Consider the following 23,858-nt stretch of genomic DNA (forward strand, 5'->3'; position numbering starts at 1 on the left):
GGGAGGCTGAATTTTTAAAAGAAAAAGTGTGTGTATGTTAGTGTGTGTGTTCGGGAGTGTGTGTGTCTGTTAGTGTGTGTGTCTGTATGTCTGTTAGTGTGTCTGTTAATGTGTGTGTGTGTGTCTGTTAATGTGTGTATGTTAGTGTGAGTGTGAGTGTATGTTAGTGTGTGTGTGTCTGTTAGTGTGTGTGTGTGTGTGTCTGTTAGTGTGTGTGTGTGTGTGTGTGTGTCTGTTAGTGTGTGTGTCTGTTAGTGTGTGTGTGTGTCAGTGTGAGTGTGTGTCTGTATGTCTGTTAGTGTGAGTGTGTTTCTGTATGTCTGTTAGTGAGTGTGTGTGTCTGTTAGTGTGTCTGTGAGTGAGTGAGTTTGTTAGTGTGTGTCTGTTAGTGAGTGACTGTTAGTGACGGTGTCTGTGTCTGTTAGTGTGTCGTTTAGTGTGTCTGTTAGTGTGTGTGTCTGTTAGTGTGTCTGTTAGTGAGTGAGTGTGTGTCTGTTAGTGGTTTGTCTGTTAGTGTGAGTGTATGTTAGTGTGTGTCTGTGTCTGTTAGTGTGTTGTTTAGTGAGTCTGTTAGTGTGTGAGTGTGTGTGTGTCTGTTAGTGTGTGTGTCTGTGTGTGTTAGTGTGAGTGTGTGTCTGTATGTCTGTTAGTGTGAGTGTGTCTGTTAGTGTGTGTGAGTGTGTCTGTTAGTGTGTGTGTGTGTGTCTGTTAGTGTGTATGTGTGTGTGTCTGTTAGTGTGTCTGTTAGTGTGTGTCTGTTAGTGTGTGTCTGTTAGTGAGTGAGTGTGTGTCTGTTAGCTAGTGTATGCGTATCTGTCAGTGAATGTGTGTATTTGGAAGGCGGGGGAGGAGGTGGGGCGGCGGGGAGGGGGGGTCGGTGGCAGGGGGGGCAGCACAAAACCAGGATACTCCACTGCTGGGAGTGATTATATGTGGGAGGCATTGGCTTCAAAGCTTAGCCAAGAATGCTTCGAAATTCGTGTCCAGCTCAATTAGGACATGAGCACTACAGCACAAGAAATAGATGCTGGTATCATCGTCACCAGTGTGGAGGATGGGGGAGAAGGTATGCTCTGGCAGACCCTGCAGATATCAGAGAGTCCTGGGGCAGAGGGATCGTCTGTACTTGGTTTTTGAGTGACAGATTCTGTTGATGTATATATTTTATATGATGTGAGACATTACAAAGTAAATAACTGGAAAAATTTGGATTGGGAAAGATAGCTTAACTGTTTATTTTGCTTTTGATATTGTTTGGTTAGTACTCACCTAATCCCCAACTAAACCAATTAGATATGTTCTTATCTAAAAAAATTAAAACAGACATGTTAACCTCATCTCATGTAAAACATACATTTACTATTTTAGAGTAGGTAGATCATATGAATTTATTAAAATAAACCCAAGACAAAAAAATATATATAAACACAATGCAACAAAAATAAATTAATCTGAGCCCACGAGGCTCACACACAGAGTGAGGTTTCAAGGCAGGAAGAGCCTTTATGAAGGCTTTTCCATGTTTTGAAATCTCAGTAGAGCGCTCAGATTGACTGGCTTGTAAGCCAACCAATCATAATGTTCTGACAGACTTGCCTAAGAATATTCTTAGACAACTTACATTCCTATATGAGAACTACCATTCCAGTCGTAATTCACTTGTTTTCATTACATTTTGTCCATCCAGACAAAATCTGGTGTTTAGTGAATAACCTCAAAGGGACACTATAGTCACCAAAATATCTGAAGCTTAATGAAACAGTTTTGGAGTACAGTTCATGCCCCTGCAGTCACACTTTTCAATTCTTTACCATTTAGGAGTTAAATCACTTCTGTTTATTCAGCCCTAGCCACAATCGCACACTCGCACAGCCTAAAAAAAATTGTTTCCACTGCAGCACACTTGGTGCCTAGTGCTTTCATTGGCTGAGTTAAGGGCTTAACCCCTTAAGGACACATGACATGTGTGACATGTCATGATTCCCTTTTATTCCAGAAGTTTGGTTAAAAAGGATATGTGTTATAAAGGGGGGTGTTGCTGTGGAGGCAGGATTATAGTAAAGACAGATGCAAAACTTCTTAAGAAACTATATTCCAGAAAGCAAAACATACAGCATGTTAAAAACATAAAACATACAGCATGTTAATGAGGTCAAAACCCATGAAATTAAAGTTATTTTAGTGTGTCCTTTTAACTTAATTTATAGAAATATCAACCTCAAATTAAAGTCATTAGTTTCATGGACACGATATATATATTCTAATATGTACCCTTTTTCAATCAACAATAACCTAAAGAAATGGCAATCTACTGTATTTGTTCACACTATTATTTCACTGCAATTACTGACAATATATTACCACATTGGTTGTTATAGCGAGGCCCCAAAGATTTCAGATCTCGTTAAAACTTTACTTACCAATTACACATTGCATGATGCATATTCGGTTTTGTTCCCCTTCCTAGTTAATCCCAGCAATGTCATTATAATTTTGAAATGTAAAGCAGCATCCATGTATACACTAGACAGGAGAGTGGCAGTGTGACAGCAGTCACCATCACCAGGAGATTTAGACAAACACTTTATGCAGGACCCTAGACTACTTCTATGTCCAAGTCACCCTGTGCCCATCATATGTGCAGGTTGTGTTTATAGTTACATTTTTGTGTGTTCTCCTGTCCTGATGAAGCTTGCTACCAACCAGGTAAATTTGGCTATGGAGCCTGTATATCGTCATCTGTTGGTAGAAACAGCTATATGCACTACCTGAATGGCAAGTCTTGTTAATTTGCATATTCAGGTAGATTTGCATATTATGGTTTCTGCAGACAGGTGATATATTTTGTTTTTAATTATCGTTTTCCCCACCCATTTAAAAATATTTCATTATGTTATTATAAGTTCCTCTATGTTGTCTGATATGAGCTGGTTATTTGTATTTTATTGAAGTTGTCACAGTAATCGAAATATAATGAGCATATGAGCTAGTGCCGAGTAAACAAATCCAAAAGAGAGCTAGACAGCAAGTGTCTTTGTAAAGACAGGAGTAACCACAATAAGCAGTGCTGTTGATACCTGCTTGGGAGAGGAACTGAAGAGGCAGAGAGGATGACACCTGACTGGAAAGAATGTGTGGCAAAAATCTGTGCGGCCAATCAGCATCTCCACGAGGAACTTTCAGTGCCTCCATGCAGACCCAATCTAATACACTTTCCCCAAATCCAATACATTGCCCCTAAATCCAATACACTGCCCCATCTCCCTCCACTCTTATACACTGCTCCCTCCACCCAATCTAACACACTGCTCCTTAATCTAATACACTGCCACTGCTTCCTCCACTCTAATTTAATACACTTCCCTCCCTCCCCCAATTTAGCACACTGTCTCCCCTCCCATCACTCTAATACACTGCCCTCATGCCTCCCCCAAATTATTACACAACTCCCCTTCCTCCCTCAAATTAATACACTGCCCACTCCCTCCCCCAATTTAATACACTGCGCCGCTCACAAATTTAACACACTACAGAGGAAGGTCCCACAAGCCCCTCACCTTAAGATGAACCACCCGTCCTCCAGTTCCAGCCCTGCTCTTCTCTGCTCATGCAGGTCAGATGCTCCTCTGGCACTGCAAGCAGGAGGGAAGGTGGAGTGGCTGGTATGCAAGAGCACCCGATCGGCCGTGGGAGGGAGGACAACAATCAGATAGAAAATATCTTTCCTGTTTTGTGGCTGGTTGCAGCCACAACACAAAGTGTCCCCAGAGCAGGTGGGCCGCAAATATATCCATTGGGGGCTGCATGCTTGATTTAAAGTATACAATTTTTGGAGTAACAGCGGCACATCTTTGTTTCTTATTAGCTCTATTTATAAATGTGAAAGTTTTTCTTCTGACAAAATCCGGACTCTCCAATCCAATGCTTCTCATACATGTTTCTCATAAAGCGTACAAGGCCAGCTCTGCACTCTTTCAATCATATGGTGTTTACCTGTGAGAACCAAGTTTTTTTCTCGGGTCTCACAGAGGAAGCGTCTCTAGTGGTTGTCAGAAAGATAGCCACTAGAGGCATGTTTAACACTGCAATGTAAACATTGCTGCATCTACTAAATGAAAAAGATTTACGTTGCAGGGTTACAACTACAGAATCACTACACATTCTTCATTTTGATGCCTTTAGTGGTCCTTATATTTCACCATTATCATAGTCAATTCTCTCCAATTTGGATGTCGGTGATAAGCGACATTGATATTGTGAAAAGATTACTTTCAGAAGGTCATGTTGAAGACATCTTCTTCAGTCCAGAAAACACTACCTGAAATTCAATTTCAGTGCTGCAGCTAAGAGATGTGTTTTGATGCTCTTGATTACAGCACAAAAAGGAATAAGTTACAGAGAGCTAATGACATCGCCGAAGAACTGACCCAAAACTGGATCCCTCTGCTATTTCAGAGGACTGAAAAATTATATCATATCCATCAGAATTTCACCAGGAAACTGTCCACATTATACCACAATATATTGTTTACTATAGTGGTTATGCCTTCCAGATTGTAAAGAAGACCTCTTTGGCTAATAAAGATGCTTTTGAGAAGTATATTTTAAACATGTTACATTCCAGTTAAATAAAGAGCCACTGAGCAAGTACAAGTTTAGAGTATAGGTAAAATCCTTAAAGGAACTCTCTGGGCACCATAGAACATTATCAAAATTAAGTTGTTATGGTGTCATGAGGTCACTGTTGCTTCCTTACCTTTATGGGCTAAACCCATCCCTGAGTTCTATGGAGCAGGAAAGTGTAAAATTAACACACATAAGTATGCAATTACAAAATAACACAATTCAGTCTTAACAACTTAAAGATGTATTCTAAGCATGCTGTATTGGTTATGGTGCCAGGAGTACCCAGGCATTGTCTGAATATTTTCAAACCTTTTGACACTTGCCTGGGTCCCCTGAGTACCAGCCATCTATCCCCATCTTCAGATATAGCTAAAGCTGACATTCATTTTTCAGATAGCATTTTCATATTTAACAAGCTCATCTCTATTTTGAAGAATTTTATTGACTGAAAAGGTCAACTGATGCTAACCACCCATACATTTCCCCAAAGACAGGTAGAATTGATTTCACTAATACAGAAGAAAGAACTTTCGCTGTAGTGATATTTAAAGTGGGGGAGGACCATGGGTACTTGGGAGATCCAGGTAAGTATCATACCATTTAGATTAAAGAGAATTGTAGACAATTTAATGAATACATACATGTTTCCATGCTGTCTTCAATTTCTTTTTTATTTTCCTTTAGTTTGGTGTCTGAAAAAAATGACAAATTCTTGTTATATGGTTGATGATACTGGGCTAAAATTTCAAGTTGATATTTCAGTCTATATTTGAATGCTGCTAAATATACTGATAATAAAATTTGGATTTGTACATATATACACAACAAACTACTCAGTCATCACCTACTAAAAGAAATATACATTTTCTCATAGTTTCTAAATAATTACTAGACAAAAAAAATGTAAATAATAAATGTAAATTTAGAATGTATGGAATTACATATTGAGATTTATATAATTTGTAGGGTATCTTACTGGGAAAAGGGGCTATTACTTAAGTGATAATTGTTGGTAGTGCAAAGTGAATCTCAAAGTTAAGGTCAAATTAGCCAAACTAGAAAAATTATCTAAAACAGCTTTACTTCCAGTTCAGTTACTTTGGTCTTAAATTAAAAATTTTACTTTCGATCCTCGACAATTCACACTTTAGAAATACCTCTTAATTATCTTTAGTAACCCCTGTTATTCTTTCACAAAACAAATCTTGCATCTCATTCAGCATAGCCTGATACAATTCAATTTTAAACATTTTATATCCGAACACTGATTCATTAAATACACTCCAGTGGTGCATACTTAATTTAATTTGATTGTTCAGTTTGTTTTGGAGGGATCTGGAGTATATATTCTCTTGTCTGCACATTTGTTACATGTTACCTGTCCTGATGAAAGCTCCATGTTGGAGCCATAGGCGTGCGCACGGGGTGTCCCCGCGTCACGCCTATGTATTGAGTCCTGCAGGAACAGCGTTCCAGCACTTTTATTTGAGCAGGAACGCTGTTCCTGCTGGCACTCAGTGACCCCAAATGCCCCCTTCCGGCCCCTATGTTCCCCCTGTCATGGCGGGGGGGGGGAGGGGGGGAGGGGGCGCAAGAGGTGAAGGACACCCCCTCCCAGTCGGGTGCCTGTGTCCATCTCAGCCGCGGCGAGGGAGCTGTGTGCTCTCTGCTCCCTCTCGCCGCGCGCCGTTTGCTGATGCCGGAGCCGGAATATGACGTCATATTCCGGCTCCCAGCTACAGCAGACAGCCCGCGCGGCGAGAGGAAGCAGAGAGCACACAGCTCTCTCACCGCGTCTGAGATGGACACAGGCACCCGACCCACTGGACCCCAGGGACAAGTCCACGCCAGCACTCCAGGTAGGGAGGCTGGGTGGACATTTTTTTAATAAAAAAAAAATATATATTTGTATGTGTGTGTCTGTCTGAGTGTGTGTGTCTGTGAATGTATGTGTGTGTGTCTGTGAATGTGTGTAAGTGTGTCTGTGAATGTATGTGTGTGTGTCTGTAAGTGTGTCTGTGAATGTGTGTAAGTGTGTCTGTGAATGTGTGTAAGTGTGTCTGTGAATGTGTGTAAGTGTGTCTGTGAATGTATGTGTGTGTGTCTGTAAGTGTGTCTGTGAATGTATGTGTGTGTGTCTGTGAATGTATGTGTGTGTGTTTGTATGTCTGTGAGTGTATGTGTGTCTGTAAGTGTGTGTCTGTGAGTATGTGTGTGTCTGAGTGTATGGGTATGTGTGTGTGTGAGTGTGTGTGTCTGTGAGTGTGTGTGTGTGTCTGAGTATGTGTGTGCACGCGTATATATATCTGTGTGTCAGTATATATATATACACACACACACACGTGTATAATTTTTTTTTGGTGGGGTGGGAAAAGTGTTCCCACACTTTATTCCCCAGGACCTCTCTGGAGATGTCCGGATCTCCCTTGACGGCTCACGCAGAGTCGGCGCTATCTGAGTGCCGGCTCTGCTCTTAGCCTCCATGGGCTGGCGGGGAGATCAAAGATCTACCTCACCAACCCACAGCAACACGGAAGGAGGCAGGAGAGGACCCGGGGAGCTCTAGACAGCAGCTCTGCCAGGTTCCTCTCACGAGATCTGAGCATTGCCACGGCAACACTCAGATCTCGCGAGAGTTAACTCTAGCTCCGCAGGCTAGAGTTCACTCTCCACTGGACCACCAGGGATGGCACATGGCAGCAAGGATCCCCCCCTCCCTACATAAGGTAGGGAGGGGGGATATTTACTAATCTGCCCCCACCTCCACAATCCCTCCCAACATACAGCGCACACACACACACACACACACACAGCACATAGACACATACAGCACGCTCACACACACACACACACACAGCACCTTTACAAACACACAACACCCTCACACACAGCACACTAACAGCACCCTCACAAACACACACACACACACACACAAACAGCACCCTCACAAATACACGACACCCACACACATCACACAAACGGCACCATCACACAAATGGCACCATCACACAAACGCACACATCACACAAACGCACACATCACACAAACAGCACCCTCACACAGCACAGTAACAGGACCCTAACAAACACACAAACACCCTCACACAGCACACTACCAGCACCCACACAAACACCCTCACCCACATAGCACACTACCAGCACCCTCACCCACACATCCCACTAACACCACCCTCACACCACCCTCACACAGCACACTAGCAGCACACACACACACAGCAGTATATATAGTAAATATATATATAGTAAAATAGAAAAATAAAAATAGAATAAATATATACACATGCGGCGTGTTTGTGCTTTAGGGTGCACACCCTAATGCAATAGGCTGCGCATGCCAATGGTTGGAGCTGAAACGTTGATATTTTATATGGAATAAACAAAAGCTACATTTTACTACTTCAACCAAGTCCCAGGAGTGCGATTGTTTCTACACCCATATATACCTTTGCCACAACCAGCACCGGGCACTACAAAAGTCTTCTTGGAGTGCAAGCTACTACTATGTATGTATTGTGACTCCACAGGCAGGAGCCTTGCCATGCACCCAGACTGAAGGGAGTCATCCCCATAAGAACTATTCAACTATCTATATACTCTCGCAACTGTAAGCAACATGAGGATAACTATACCATACAATCTTATCGTATCTCCAACCTCCTCTATCCAACACCTGGCTGCCTCTCAATTATCACCTTGCGGATGACTTTTTTACTCAAGCAGGAGGCCTCATAGAACTAGCTGAGGTTTTCCAATACACTGAGCAGGATGCAGAAAGGATAAGATGGGAAACGACAAGTACTTATTTACCTAACAGTACGACATTGAAATAAATTTATCATGAACTATTGAGACTGAGAAAAAGGGAAACTGATTTGGACTTACATGGTTTATTCCTCTCAGACTATCATAAACGATTACAGATACCAAGAGGCTTCAGAATCAAGAACATACCTACAATTGGACGCTTAAAGCCCAAGGTATGCAAAAGGTGGATAGCTGTTCTTAATAAGTGCTCATTAGATATCATGCTCATCATTATAAAGGATGTGAAAGAAGACTTGATTGCAGTAAGGAAAAGAATAACAGAATTGGAAAATAAAGAAGCACTGCTGCTATCTGCAGTTGAATCAGCACCCATTGTACTGAAGCTAGAACAAAGTGTCAAGATTTACATAACAGATCTTATTAGATTCAAGAGAGACAAGCAAGAGAAAGTTGCTAAGGACTACAAAGAACACCGTGTGTACAAGTGGTTAAGTGGCCACATGGATAGACCTTGATTTGCACGCCATAAAAGACCCATCTCTAAACCTAAACAGTTCACCATTGACAGAACCTCTGGTGAATCAACCTCCGACTCTGAGACACCTCAGACTAACCCTACCAACAGATCAACCACTCAAGACTCTTTTTTAGACATAGATCCAGGATCCTCAACAAGGATATATACCAGGTACAACACAAGACAAGCAGAAAGCATATCGCTAGAAGGGGCTAAAAGAAGGGGCCAAAAGGGGAGAACGTGTAGCTACAAGAGGGAATACTCCACGCCCACCGAGGTAATCCCGGTATTCAATCTGTCCAATAGAACCCATAATACCGAAGAACTGCAATTACTTTAAAAAGGACTCCTAACTAAGTACCTACTTACTAAGTACCTACTAACCTCCCAGACAAATTCCAAACTGAGGGGGGGCGGGGCCTGACCTGCAAGCGGAGCAGTCGCATGGTGGATGAGCTCCCACCACACAGACTGTTTACAGGGAAATAATGGCTGATACCAGGCCTGAATTGATGCCGGGGTGTGTTACCCATGCTGGGGGCGCCCTGGTGAATCACCCGATACTGGACTCAAGTGTTTCCCGCAAGTGAGAACCCAAGGTGACAGGCAGCGGCCTGCGGTGGACGGAGCAGAGGGGGGACAGGCACTCTCCTCGCCCCTACGCTGGAGGTACTGCAACGCTGATTACCCGCTCCCCCCCCTTAGGACCAGCGGGGGTGATCCCGGTCCAACCCGTCCAGGCAGCAGGGCTACAACGCGAGCTGATGGCAGAGCATACAGGGCAACCCCAAGCTACACAGGCTCATACAATGGCGGATGCCACGTGCGCTCAACACTGCTACACAGACAGCCACAGCATCATGGCACAAATCGAAGCCATACTCGACGCCTTTTGGGCACAGATGACAAGCGAGGAGCACTATACTAAAGCACCAGTGCACAAACCCAACGAGGAATCCGCACATGCTAGACATGACTGCACTGGCCCACGCCTGATGGGACCTAAAAGATTGCGCCGAAGATGGAGATCCCATCTGCTGAAACACAAACAGGCAAGATCAAACCACGTTACGATCACTGCCCGAACGGGCCCACAAGATCAACCCAGATCCTGCATGAAACGGAGACCCGAACAGCAACCAGTAATAAGCCAGCCTCGACCCCACATGACACCATGGAAGGCCCCAGAGAACCAGAAGGTGACTCCACTTGCCTGCACCGTCAGAGCGGGCTTCCACAGCGACGGACGGACGAGACAGCAGCTGGAGCCCACAACGCTGCACCTTGCGGTGCCTCACCAGGACTCTCAACCATCCCCAACACCCTTCAATGCGCAAGGTATCGGCTGACAGGGAACTCACGAACCGGGACATATAGGGGTACAAGCTTAAAGCCTCTACTACTATAGACGCTGTCCATACTACACTGAAACCTCTTGAACAGAGACTTTCCGACGACATTGAACTTTAACGTAATATACACTGTTTATCCGTGTCAAATGTTTCAGAACCTCCATGATAGTCATTTTACACTAGCATAGCGCCTTACAGCACGCATCAGCCATGCTCTTAGATAGCCTGTCACCTATTAACATAATGATTACATATCTGCCTGCCTGGCACCCAGCTTGTTTCACCCTCATGTCTATTTCCTCTCCCCCTCTCATAATAATCTGTGTTGTCCTCAGCCTAGTTTAAGCACTGTATAAACCTAATAATATAGCATAGACTAGGCGGACTTCTTGTAACATACCTACCATTACTGTTATTTTTTGCCATGATATTACTTGCCATGTTTTGCATACTGGCTAGCACCCGATGCCGTAAGGGCTAACCTATGTCTCATGATCATCTCTTGATCCCTAATTGACCCGGTAAATTTATTACTAGATCATAATTGAGACCACATTTACCTACAGCCTTAAGAAGCATTTACATTACTTAATATGTGCAGCGAGTAGGCATTAAACGGGGCAGTCTTTATTATTTCTTTTAAGCTGCGCTAGATGCAGAACAGTACTTGATTACTCTAACCTTCTAACGTTACTCTAACGACTACTGTTTCGCCTTAATTTTTTTTTTTTATAATTCTTTATTTTTAGGTTTTTTGTGCAGGTGAGTACATTATTTTTGTCAGGGCGCCACGACAGCGCATATACATACATGAATGCACATCTTTAGTGGTGGCATAGGTTCCTTGCACTTATTTAACAGGTATAACAGGTGCAACACTAAATGTCAATAGGTTAAATACATGGCAAATAGTCGGTCAACTTTAACATTACATTGAAGAGAAAAAACTGTTAGTAAAGTACGCTTATGTTGCGGTGCTATTTTGTTCGTTATGACAGTTGCATCACATAGAGCAATCAAAAGGAGCGTTATCACTTGCGTAAACCAATCAACGGGATCAGCTTTGTTTGGGATGTGCTCCTGAGAGAGTCTGTCCTAATTTTATGGTGTGTGTACAGTTTAATACAGGCTAGGTTTACTTATGGTATAAAATTAACAAAATAAAACAGTAACTGCTTTTCACGTGAAGATCATATTAAGAAGGGCATGTTATACGAGACATAGGCATAGTGCAAGCTGAGATAGTCTGTCTTCTGCAGTGTAACATGGTTGGGTCGACACACTTGTGTCCTTAATCATATCAGCCTGCTAGAGTGTTAAATGTGGTAGAGTTGGCTTTCGGGTAATGAGAACGTGGATGAGAGGTCAGAATTTGGCAATCATATGATAGTGTAGATTGAACGGTTAGTTGTCGTCTCATGGGAAACATTATATATAGGTTATTTGTAGTTACAGGGGTCCCTCAAGGAGAGCAAACCTGACTTGTTTACTATCAAGCATCTATAGAGCGTTAGAGGTGCTCACTTAGTATCGTGAGCGTCACCTAGCAACCATCTTGTGTGTGGCAGATCTCTGATTCACTTAAGGTCTGTGAGGGTACAGCCAATTATACCATATCCAGCAAGCGGACTCTATTTAAAGTTTTTACCCAATAGTGTAATAATAGATCTGAGTCTGCACTTAGACCCAGAGATAGACTGTGGACCAATTATCTGTAAATATATATACCTGGTTTGTGTGTCTTTCTTGTGTAGGCATTGGAAAGGGGGTACCTTATTATGAGTAAGCATCACAGTAATAAGACAGTAGTAAAACATGACATGCGGTTAGGCGGAACATGAAAACATAGGAAGGCATACCTCCGGTGTCAAGGGTATAGACAAGAGGCGAAGAGCACGCTGTGTAACAGGCCAGCGGTGCTTGCCCTGCTTGGTCATAGGTACTGTTTGGCTATACTGGGCATGGTCTATGGTAGTATTCATTTTGTTCGGCTAGTGGTGTTGTTGTGTGTCACTTGTGTACAGCGCTAGATTACGGTTATGTTGTGTGTGGATGTGAACACTACCGGGTAAGAGAGCCTTATACCTGTGAGGGAATATGCTGGCCTAAGCAAGCGTATTGATAGCGAAGCCTGTGTGGAGTCCGCCTACCTTGCGGGAAAGGGGGGGATTTGGCCCACGCTGCTATTGTAGGGTATTATGTGGTGTTGGATATGCGGCCTGAGTAGTGGGGGAGCATTGCTGCGCGTCTTCAGAGGGCAAGGCCAGTTGGGGGGGGGGGTCCTGTGTCTTAGTGTCAGTGTTGGGGAGGGGGGGTATGAAAACGATATGTAAGAGCTTGTGTCAACTGGCGAATATTTACTAAGGGGGTGGTTTGAGGCTCTTTCAGAGTGACTATTAGTGTCCTTAAAGTTAGAGTCTCTGTTACGGAGTCCCATATCCAGTGGGGGTTTCTCTCAAGACGAACTGAATGTGCTCTTTCAGGTGGTGATCGCCACATACGGGTCAGGTGTGCCTCCCGTTGGTACGAATGGGACGGATCTCTCCGGGTCCCACGAGAGTTGTTGGGGAGTTGCCCTCTCAAGTTCTGCCGGATTGAGGGAGTCTAGTGGTAGGCCCAACGCTTGCAGGAGCGGGGCTGCGTCATCTAAGTCCTGGATCCTGTGGGAGTCTGGTCCCATCTGCACAGTGAGTAAGTGCGTCGTCTGCCATCTGTATTTAAGGTCCCGTTGGCGGAGCAGTGTGGTGAGTGGCTGGAGAGAACGCCGCCAAGCCAGGGTGTCCCTCGAGAGGTCGGCAAAGAAGCTCACCGCCATCCCTTCAAATTGGTGTGGTGTCTTGCCCCGCAGGGCGGCTTGGACCGCCATTTTGTCCTTCCTGGTGCTAAAACGTTGACATTTTATATGGAATATATAAAAGTGAAATTTTACTACTTCAACCAAGTCCCAGGAGTGTGATTCTTTCTACACCCATATATACCTTTGCCACAACCAGCACCAGGCACTACAAAAGTCTTCCTGGAGTGCAAGCTGCTACGAGATATATATATATATATATATATATATATAAATATATATATATAGTGGGACCTGTAGTTGTGGGAGGGGCATGATTTCCCTACTTAAGGACCGCCAGACCCCTCCTCATTACCGTTGTTGGTCTGGCGATTTGCATACCTGGACTTCCGGCTGCAGCAGATCACCATTTTGCCTACCTTTTCTTGTGGATACCTTACCTGCTCTTAGAGTGTCTGCCCGTTTCTGGTTCGAGTTCAGCTATCCAAGGGCTCTGTGATATTTTCCTTCTCCTCCAGTCGCTTCCGCTTACTGTCCCGAAGCTGCAGTAACAGTGACCCTGTCACAGGCACACAGCGTCATCACGGGCCAACTCTATTTCTCATACTTACCTCTGTTTTGTATGCCTTAGTATAGTTTTTCGTTAAAGGGACACTATAGTCACCTGAACAACTTTAGTTTAATGAAGCATTTTTGGTGTGCAGCCTCACTGCTCAATCCTCTGTCATTTAGGAGTTAAATCCCTTTGTTTATGAACCCTAGTCACACCTCCCGGCATGTGACTTGCACAGCCTTCCATAAACACTTCCTGTAAAGAGAGCCTTATTTAGGCTTTCTTTATTGCAAGTTCTGTTTAATTGAGATTTTCTTATCCCCTGCTATGTTAATAGCTTGCTAGACCCTGCAAGAGCCTCCTGTATGTGATTCAAGTTCAATTTAGAGATTGAGATACAATTATTTAAGGTAAATTACATCTGTTTGAAAGTGAAACCAGTTTTTTTTTCATGCAGGCTCTGTCAATCATAGCCAGGGGAGGTGTGGCTAGGGCTGCATAAACAGAATAAATGTAGGAACTGAAGGTGGACCCAAGCACCGGGAAAGATTCTATGAGTCTACTCTTAATAGACGAAAAAATAAAAACACCTTTATTGTAGGGTATAAATTCCCCAAAAGAGTAAAGGAAACTTATAAATAATGCTAACACATCTAATAAATTGTAATTGAGGGAGGTAGTAATGTATATAACTGAGAAAGGAGTGAGCAATTAATTCTTACACAGTTCAATACTTGAAGGTTTAATGGAGACGTCCTCTGAAAAGAATAAATATAGACTTCTCATTGATATTTTGATTATTCTTGACAAAAAGCACTGTTCATGCAAATCCCTGATGGACTCAGGGGCTGCTGGAAATGTCATTGATGTCCAATTTGTCAAGGATAATACTATACCTATCAAGGAGAGACTATCACCCCGAGCCGTTGAAGCTATTGATGGGAGACCACTCTCACAACCATTAATAACACATGAAACCTTACCCATAAATATTTCCATTGGTGCCTTACATAAGGAAGAGATTATATTTAAGGTGATTGCATCTCCTTCTTGTCCTATCATATTAGGATTTCCTTGGCTTAGAAAGCATAACCCTCACATTGACTGGGCTAATGGGGAAATATTAGAATGGGGTAAGGAGTGTAATGAAAGGTGTATATTGCATACACAAATCAGAGGCATCCTATATAAGATATAAAGAAGCCAATAATACTTGCAAAAAGGCAATTAAAGTGGCTAAACTAGAAAATGAGAAATTGATAGCCAAAGAATGCAAAACCAACCCCAAATTGTTTTTCAAGTACATTAATTCTAAAAAAACAAAAAATGAAAGTGTAGGTACACTGAAAACAGAGATGGGTCTGTTAGTCAATGAAGACCAGGAAAAGGCAGACATTTTAAATAATTATTTTTCTTCAGTATATATTATTGAGGATCCTATGGCAAGAGATATGCAAATGTTTGCTGCAACAAACTTGCAGATAACTTGTGATTGGATAACTCGCAACAAGGTACTACAGCTATTAAAGAAAATGAATGTAAATAAAGCTCTGGGGCCTGACGGTATTCACCCACGAGTACTTAAGGAGCTAAGTGGGGAAATAAGTGAACCTCTGTATTTCATTTTTCAAGATTCTTTTGTTTCAGGTATTGTACCGGAGGATTGGAGGAAGGCAGATGTTGTTCATATATTTAAAAAGGGTTCAAAATCCTTGCCTGGAAATTATAGACCTGTGAGCTTAACTTCTGTGACTGGGAAATTATTTGAACGGCTATTAAGGGATAATATTCAGGAATTCATTGGGAAGAACTGTGTTATTAGCAATAATCAGCATGGTTTTATGAAACATAGGTCATGTCAAACAAACCTAATTGCATTCTACGAAGAAGTAAGTAGAAATATAGATCAGAGTGTTGCAGTGGATGTGATCTACTTGGATTTTGCCAAGGCATTTGATACGGTTCCTCACAATAGGTTAGTCTTCAAACTCAAAGAAATTGGTCTAGATGAATATTCTTGTTCTTGGGTAGAACATTGGCTTAAGGATAGAGTACAATGAGTTGTCATAAATGGTAAATTTTCAAGCTTGACAAAAGTGGTAAGTGGTGTCCCTCAGGGTTCTATTTTGGGACCGCTTCTATTTAACATATTTATAAATGATCTTGAAATGGGCATTGAAAGCCATGTATCAGTGTTTTCAGATGACACAAAACTTTGTAAAGTAATAAAATGTGAGCAGGATATGGCCTTGCTGCAGAGGGAGTTGGATAGCTTGGGGGACTGGGCACTAAAATGGCAGATGAAATTTAACGTAGAAAAATGCAAAGTTATGTACTTCGGGGTTAAGAATGCACAAGCAATTTACACCCTAAATGGTAGTGAACTAGGCATAACCACACACGAGAAGGATTTGGGAATTGTTATAGACAACAAATTAGGTAGCAATATGCAATGTCAATCTGCCGTTGCTAAGGCCAGTAAGGTTTTGTCATGTATAAATAGGGGCATAAATTCTCGAGATGAAAATATAATTTTGCCTCTTTATAAATCGCAGGTAAGACCACACCTTGAATATGCTGTGCAATTTTGGGCACCTGTTCTAAAGAAAGATATCATGGCACTAGAAAAAGTGCAGAGACGAGTTACAAAATTGATAAAAGGAATGGAGCATTTTAGTTATGAAGAAAGGTCAAAAAATTTAAATCTCTTTAGTTTGGAAAAACGGCGCCTGAGAGGGGATATGATAACATTATACAAATATATTCGGGGCCAGTACAAACCATTATCTGGAAATCTATTCATAAACAGGGCTATACATAGGACACGAGGTCACACATTTAGGCTTGAAAAAGTTTTTTTTACAGTAAGAGCAATAAGGATATGGAATTCTTTGACTGAAGAGGTGGTTTTGTCAGAGTCTATACAGATGTTTAAACTGCAATTGGATAAATACTTGCAAAAACATAACATACAGGGATATAATTTCTAATGAGTGGGGTAATAGCTGCTTGATCCAAGGAGACATCTGACTGCTATTCTGGGGTCAAGAAGGAATTTTTTCCTAGTTTGTTGCAAAATTGAAAGCGCTTCAGACTGTTTTTTTTGCCTTCTTTTGGATCAACAGCAAAAGCATATGTGAGGAAGGCTGAACTTGTTGGATGCAAGTCTCTTTTCAGCTATGTAACTATGTAACTATGTCACCAAAAGAGTGGAGATTCCTATACAATACCGTGACATTAAAGAAGTATTCAGCAAGACTCAGTCTAATACTCTACCTCCTCATAGACCATATGACTGTTCCATTAACTTACTACCCGGCGCTATGCCACCTAAGGGAGCAGTCTTTGCTCTATCCCCTCAGGAGAGTAGAGTAATGGAGGAATATATTAAGGATTCAATGAATAAAGGCCATATACGAAAATCATCCTCGCCTGCTGGTGTAGGATTCTTTTTTGTATCTAAAAGGATGGTGAGTTGCGCCCATGTATCGATTACAGGGCATTGAACAAAATCACCATTAAAAACGCCTACCCCATTCCTCTTATTGCTGAATTATTTGACAGACTCCAGTGTGCTAAAGTGTTTACTAAGCTTGATCTTAGAAGTGCTTACAATTTAGTGAGAATCAAGGAAAACCACGAGTGGAAGACTGCATTTAATACCAGAAGTGGACACTATGAATATCTAGTGATGCCATTCGGGTTGTGCAATGCTCCAGCGGTTTTCCAAGATTCCATTAACGATGTACTCAGGGATTACATTTACTCATTTGTCTTGGTCTATCTGGATGATATCCTTATTTATTCTCCTGACCTCTAGTCTCACCACTATCATGTTAAACAAGTTCTGCAAACCATGCTAAAAAAACAACTTTATTGTAAATTGGAAAAATTTATCTTTGACCAGTCTGAAGTACAGTTTTTAGGATATAATATTTCTGCCTCGGGGTTTCAGACGGATCCTAAAAAACTAGAGTCTGTTCTACAGTGGCCTTTACCAACTGGTTTGAAAGCTATTCAAAGGTTCATTGGTTTCGCCAATTATTACAGAAGATTTATAAAGGGATTTTCTTCAGTAATAGCCCCCATCACCAATATGACACGCAAGGGGGCTAGTAGTACGATATGGTCTAAGGAGGCTATTGAAGCCTTTGAAACTCTCAAACTGCGGTTTGCCTCCGCCGACATATTGATACATCCTGACACCAGTAAGCCTTTCATACTGGAGGTTGATGCTTCAGAGACAGAGGTAGGGGCAGTTCTCTCCCAGAGGGAGAGCCAGGAAACTCTGTTACATCCTTGTGGTTACTTTTCTAGAAAGTTGTCTCCTGCTGAGCGCAATTACAATATTGGCAATAGAGAATTGTTGGCCATTATTCTAGCTCTCAAGGAGTGGTGACATCTTTTAGACGGTTCCAAGGACCCCCTTTTGATCATTACTGATCACAAAAACCTGGCTTATATAGGAGATGCTAAGCGATTATCTTCTAGACAAGCCAGGTGGTCTCTATTTCTTTCTCGCTTTAATTTTCCTATCACTTACAGACCTGGTTCTAAAAATATCAAGGCCGACGCCTTGTCCAGGCAGTTTGATACTGAGGCTATACTAGAGCAAGAAACGTCCCATATCATTCCCCCGGAATGTATCATTGCGTCCACTGTCCTTTCATTGTCCTCTCCACTGCTTGGCTCCATCATGGAAGCTCAGTCTCAGGCGTCCTGCGGTAAACCTCAGGACAAACTATTTGTTCCATTGGGGGAGAGGGTTAATATCATGAAGGTGTTTCACGACAATGTGTCTGCTGGTCACCCAGGTATTAATAAATCCACTTCTGCTATCATGAGGTCATTCTGGTGGGATTCCCTCAGGAGGGATGTAAAGGAATATGTTGCTGATTAGATAGGGATATTGATAGCTAGGCTAGGGTATTCAGTGTCCACTACAATCCTGAAGGACTCATCTGATCTCTGCTGTAAGGACAGCACCCCAAAAAGCCCTTTTTAGGGCTATAACATCAGGCTGCTTTTTTTTTTTTTTTTCCTGTGTAATGTAATTGCAGGTGCCTGCCTGCCAGCTTCTGTGTGAGGTTCACATTGGATACTGTGCCTACTTGCCCAGTGCCACCACTCATATCTGTTTTTACAATAGGTTAAGCTTTAGATTTAAAAGAAATATTTTTTTTTCACTGTAATAGAAGAGCAGTTGCCTGCCTGCCAGCTTCTGTGTCAGGTTGGATGCCTTGCCCATTTGCACAGCCAGTGCCACCACTCATATCTGTTTTAACAATAGGTTAAGCTTTAGATTTAAAAGAAATATTTTTTTTTCACTGTAATAGAAGAGCAGTTGCCTGCCTGCCAGCTTCTGTGTCAGGTTGGATGCCTTGCCAATTTGCACAGTCAGTGCCACCACTCATATCTGTTTTTACAATAGGTTAAGCTTTAGATTTTAAAGAAATAATTTTTTTTCACTGTAATAGAAGAGCAGTTGCCTGCCTGCCAGCTTCTGTGTCAGGTTGGATGCCTTGCCCATTTGCACAGTCAGTGCCACCACTCATATCTGTTTTAACAATAGGTTAAGCTTTAGATTTTAAAGAAATAATTTTTTTTCACTGTAATAGAAGAGCAGTTGCCTGCCTGCCAGCTTCTGTGTCAGGTTGGATGCCTTGCCCATTTGCACAGTCAGTGCCACCACTCATATCTGTTTTAACAATAGGTTAAGCTTTAGATTTAAAAGAAATAATTTTTTTTCACTGTAATAGAAGAGCAGTTGCCTGCCTGCCAGCTTCTGTGTCAGGTTGGATGCCTTGCCCATTTGCACAGTCAGTGCCACCACTCATATCTGTTTTAACAATAGGTTAAGTTTTAGATTTAAAATAAATATTTTTTTTCACTGTAATAGAAGAGCAGTTGCCTGCCTGCCAGCTTCTGTGTCAGGTTGGATGCCTTGCCCATTTGCACAGTCAGTGCCACCACTCATATCTGTTTTAACAATAGGTTAAGCTTTAGATTTAAAAGAAATAATTTGTTTTCACTGTAATAGAAGAGCAGTTGCCTGCCTGCCAGCTTCTGTGTCAGGTTGGATGCCTTGCCCATTTGCACAGTCAGTGCCACCACTCATATCTGTTTTTACAATAGGTTAAGCTTTAGATTTTAAATAAATAATTTTTTTTCACTGTAATAGAAGAGCAGTTGCCTGCCTGCCAGCTTCTGTGTCAGGTTGGATGCCTTGCCCATTTGCACAGTCAGTGCCACCACTCATATCTGTTTTAACAATAGGTTAAGCTTTAGATTTAAAAGAAATAATTTGTTTTCACTGTAATAGAAGAGCAGTTGCCTGCCTGCCAGCTTCTGTGTCAGGTTGGATACCTTGCCCATTTGCACAGTCAGTGCCACCACTCATATCTGTTTTTACAATAGGTTAAGATTTAGATTTAAAAGAAATAATTTGTTTTCACTGTAATAGAAGAGCAGTTAGTTGTCTGCAAGCGTCTGGGTGTCAGGCCTACTTCAGCGTGTGCTCTGCAGACCTGTGCCAGCGTGCTTTGACAGTTGCCAATCATATCTGGTGTCTCTTTAGCGTGCTTTTACAAAGAAAAAAGGTTTCCAGTGTAAGCTAATAGCAGCCAGTCAGTGTCCTTCAAGCGGCTCTGTCAGGCCTTCCTTCAGCGTGTGCCCTGCACAACCCTGCCAGCGTACTTTGACAATTGCCACTCATATCTGGTGTCTCTATAGCGTGCTTTTACAAAGAAAAAAGGTTTCCAGTGTAAGCTAATAGCAGCCAGTCAGTGTCCTTCAAGCGGCTCTGTCAGGCCTTCCTTCAGCGTGTGCCCTGCACAACACTGCCAGCGTGCTTTGACAGTTGCCAATCATATCTGGTGTCTCTTTAGCGTGCTTTTACAAAGAAAAAAGGTTTCCAGTGTAAGCTAATAGCAGCCAGTCAGTGTCCTTCAAGCGGCTCTGTCAGGCCTTCCTTCAGCGTGTGCCCTGCACAACCCTGCCAGCGTACTTTGACAGTTGCCACTCATATCTGGTGTCTCTATAGCGTGCTTTTACAACCAAAATTTTGTTTCCACTGTAATAGAAGAGCAGTTGCCTGCCTGCCAGCTTCTGTGTGAGGTTCACAGTGGATACTGTGCCCTCTTGCCCAGTGCCACCACTCATATCTGTTTTTACAATAGCTTAAGCTTTAGATTTAAAAGAAATAATTTTTTTTCACTGTAATAGAAGAGCAGTTAGTTGTCTGCAAGCGTCTGGGTGTCAGGCCTACTTCAGCGTGTGCTCTGCAGACCTGTGCCAGCGTGCTTTGACAGTTGCCAATCATATTTGGTGTCTCTTTAGCGTGCTTTTACAAAGAAAAAAGGTTTCTAGTGTAAGCTAATAGCAGCCAGTCAGTGTCCTTCAAGCGTCTCTGTCAGTCCTTCCTTCAGCGTGTGCTCTCCAGAACTGTTCCAGTGCACATTGCCAATCATATCTGGTGTCTCTATAGCGTGCTTTTACAAAGAAAAGAGGTTTCTAGTGTAAGCTAATAGCAGCCAGTCAGTGTCCTTCAAGCGGCTCTGTCAGTCCTTCCTTCAGCGTGTGCTCTCCAGAACTGTTCCAGTGCACATTGCCAATCATATCTGGTGTCTCTATAGCGTGCTTTTACAAAGAAAAGAGGTTTCTAGTGTAAGCTAATAGCAGCCAGTCAGTGTCCTTCAAGCGGCTCTGTCAGTCCTTCCTTCAGCGTGTGCTCTCCAGAACTGTTCCAGTGCACATTGCCAATCATATCTGGTGTCTCTATAGCGTGCTTTTAAAACCAAAATTAGTTTTTCACTGTTATAGATTGAATAGCAGTTACTTGTCTTCAAGCGGGTGTGTCAGGCCTACAGTGTGTGCTCTGCAGAACTGTTCAAGTGCACATTGCCAATCATATCTGGTGTCTCTATAGCGTGCTTTTACAAAGAAAAGAGGTTTCTAGTGTAAGCTAATAGCAGCCAGTCAGTGTCCTTCAAGCGGCTCTGTCAGTCCTTCCTTCAGCGTGTGCGGTCCCTAAAATGGCTGCCATATAAACGTCCACTGATAGGAGACGCGGAAGGTATTAAACTGATATGAACAATACTCCACTCCTATCAGTAGGTCCGTCCCATTGTGATTTATGCCCCCCACCCACCGCGCAGGGATGGGGGCCGGGGGGGAGGAAAGTAGGCCCCCCCATTGTGATTTATGGCCCCCACCCACTGCGCAGAGGTTGGGGAGGACAGTAGCTCCCCCCAGTGTGTATCATGGGCTTTGAGGACAGGTGTCAATCCATACCTGCCAAGTGACCCTATGTAGGGGGAACAGTCCCTATTCTGCTCTGTGTCAGTGTGTATCATGGTCTCTGTGGACAGGGAACAGTCTCTATTCTTCTCTGTGTCAGTGTGTATCAGGGGCTTTGAGGACAGGTGTCAATCCATACCTGCCAAGTGACCCTATGTAGGGGGAACAGTCTATATTCTGCTCTGTGTCAGTGTGTATCGTGGTCTCTGTGAACGGAGAACAGTCTCTATTCTGCTCTGTGTCAGTGTGTATCATGGTCTCTGTGGACAGGGAACAGTCTCTATTCTGCTCTGTGTCAGTGTGTATCAGGGGCTTTGAGGACAGGTGTCAATCCATACCTGCCAAGTGACCCTATGTAGGGGGAACAGTCTCTATTCTGCTCTGTGTCAGTGTGTATCATGGTCTCTGTGGACGGGGAACAGTCTCTATTCTGCTCTGTGTCAGTGTGTATCATGGTCTCTGTGGACAGGGAACAGTCTCTATTCTGCTCTGTGTCAGTGTGTATCAGAGGCTCCCCAGGTGCTATTCCACACCCCTATTCTGCTGTGTGTCAGTGTGTATCATGGTCTCTGAGGACAGGTGTCAATCCATATCTGCCAAGTGACCCTATGTAGGGGGAACAGTCTCTATTCTGCTCTGTGTCAGTGTGTATCAGGGGTTTTGAGGACAGGTGTCAATCCATATCTGCCAAGTGACCCTATGTAGGGGGAACAGTCCCTATTCTCCTCTGTGTCAGTGTGTATCAGGGGTTTTGAGGACAGGTGTCAATCCATATCTGCCATGTGACCCTATGTAGGGGGAACAGTCTCTATTCTGCTCTGTGTCAGTGTGTATCAGGGGTTTCGAGGACAGGTGTCAATCCATATCTGCCAAGTGACCCTATGTAGGGGGAACAGTCTCTATTCCGCTCTGTGTCAGTGTGTATCAGGGATTTGACTATCTTTATTCGGATTCAAAAATTACAATTCCAGGAAAAATGGAACAAACATTTACAAGAACATGTTATGCACATCATAGAAACAACGTGAACCTCTTTAAAGCCACAAACTTAAGACAAAAAGTACGTACACACAATGTGTAAGGGTTTGAAAGAATATTCTGAATCCTTACATGTTTACTTTATCGTTTGTTTGATTTTTGTGAACCATATATAAACTACAAGCAGCGTGAAAACTCAAGTGGCCATGCTGATCAAATTAAATAGTATGCTTTACACAGCGTATAAGGGTGATGTACAGCACAACGGGAATCTAACAGGGGAAGAGGTGAAAGTCATCCTCCCCCTCCCACGACCCCGCCATATCTGCCAAGTGACCCTATGTAGGGGTAACAGTTTCTATTCTGCTCTGTGTCAGTGTGTATCATGGTCTCTGAGGACGGGGAACAGTCTCTATTCTGCTCTGTGTCAGTGTGTATCAGGGGCTTTGAGGACAGGTGTCAATGTCAGGTGTCAGACTCTGCATCAACTGTGCAATTTTCCATGGGAGTTTTGCCATGGATCCCCCTCCGGCATGCCACAGTCTAGGTGTTAGTCCCCTTGAAACAACTTTTCCATCACTTTTGTGGCCAGAAAGAGTCCCTGTTGGTTTTAAAATTCGCCTGCCCATTGAAGTCAATGGCGGTTCGCGCGGTTTGAGGAAGTTCGCGTTCGCCGTTCGCGAACCGAAAATTTCGGGTTCGCGACAACACTAGTACATACCACAAACCTATGTCTTAATACCCCTGAGCTGGGTGCTGCCTTTCATTTCCCTACTTCCTCAGCTAAACCCCAGAAAGTGATTAAGTACAAGCTTGGCCATAATATTGTTTTTTTGGTAAATCCCAGATTTGCAATAACTTCAATGCAGGTTCCTGTCGATTTAGAGCGTGCCGGCTAGTGCATGTGTGTTCTCTTTGTTTCAGGGTACATGCCAAGACGATGTGTACAAATAAA

The 23,858-nt window shown here is 42.9% G+C and overlaps 1 protein-coding gene across 1 annotated transcript in view; it reads right to left on the reverse strand.

The window, feature by feature from the left end:
- The window catches only part of LOC134611179 (cytosolic phospholipase A2 gamma-like), a 122,913-nt gene that overhangs the window by 36,326 nt on the left and 62,729 nt on the right, over positions 1-23,858 (reverse strand). Inside the window, exons 8-9 of the mRNA XM_063454803.1 lie at positions 5,268-5,318; positions 1,270-1,305 (exon numbers count right to left, since the gene is read on the reverse strand). Coding sequence (XP_063310873.1) covers positions 1,270-1,305; positions 5,268-5,318 — 87 coding nt within the window. The remainder of the gene's footprint in view (positions 1-1,269; positions 1,306-5,267; positions 5,319-23,858) is intronic.

The sequence above is a fragment of the Pelobates fuscus genome, chromosome 5 (assembly GCF_036172605.1).
Source record: "Pelobates fuscus isolate aPelFus1 chromosome 5, aPelFus1.pri, whole genome shotgun sequence".
Taxonomy (NCBI): Eukaryota; Metazoa; Chordata; class Amphibia; order Anura; family Pelobatidae; genus Pelobates; species Pelobates fuscus.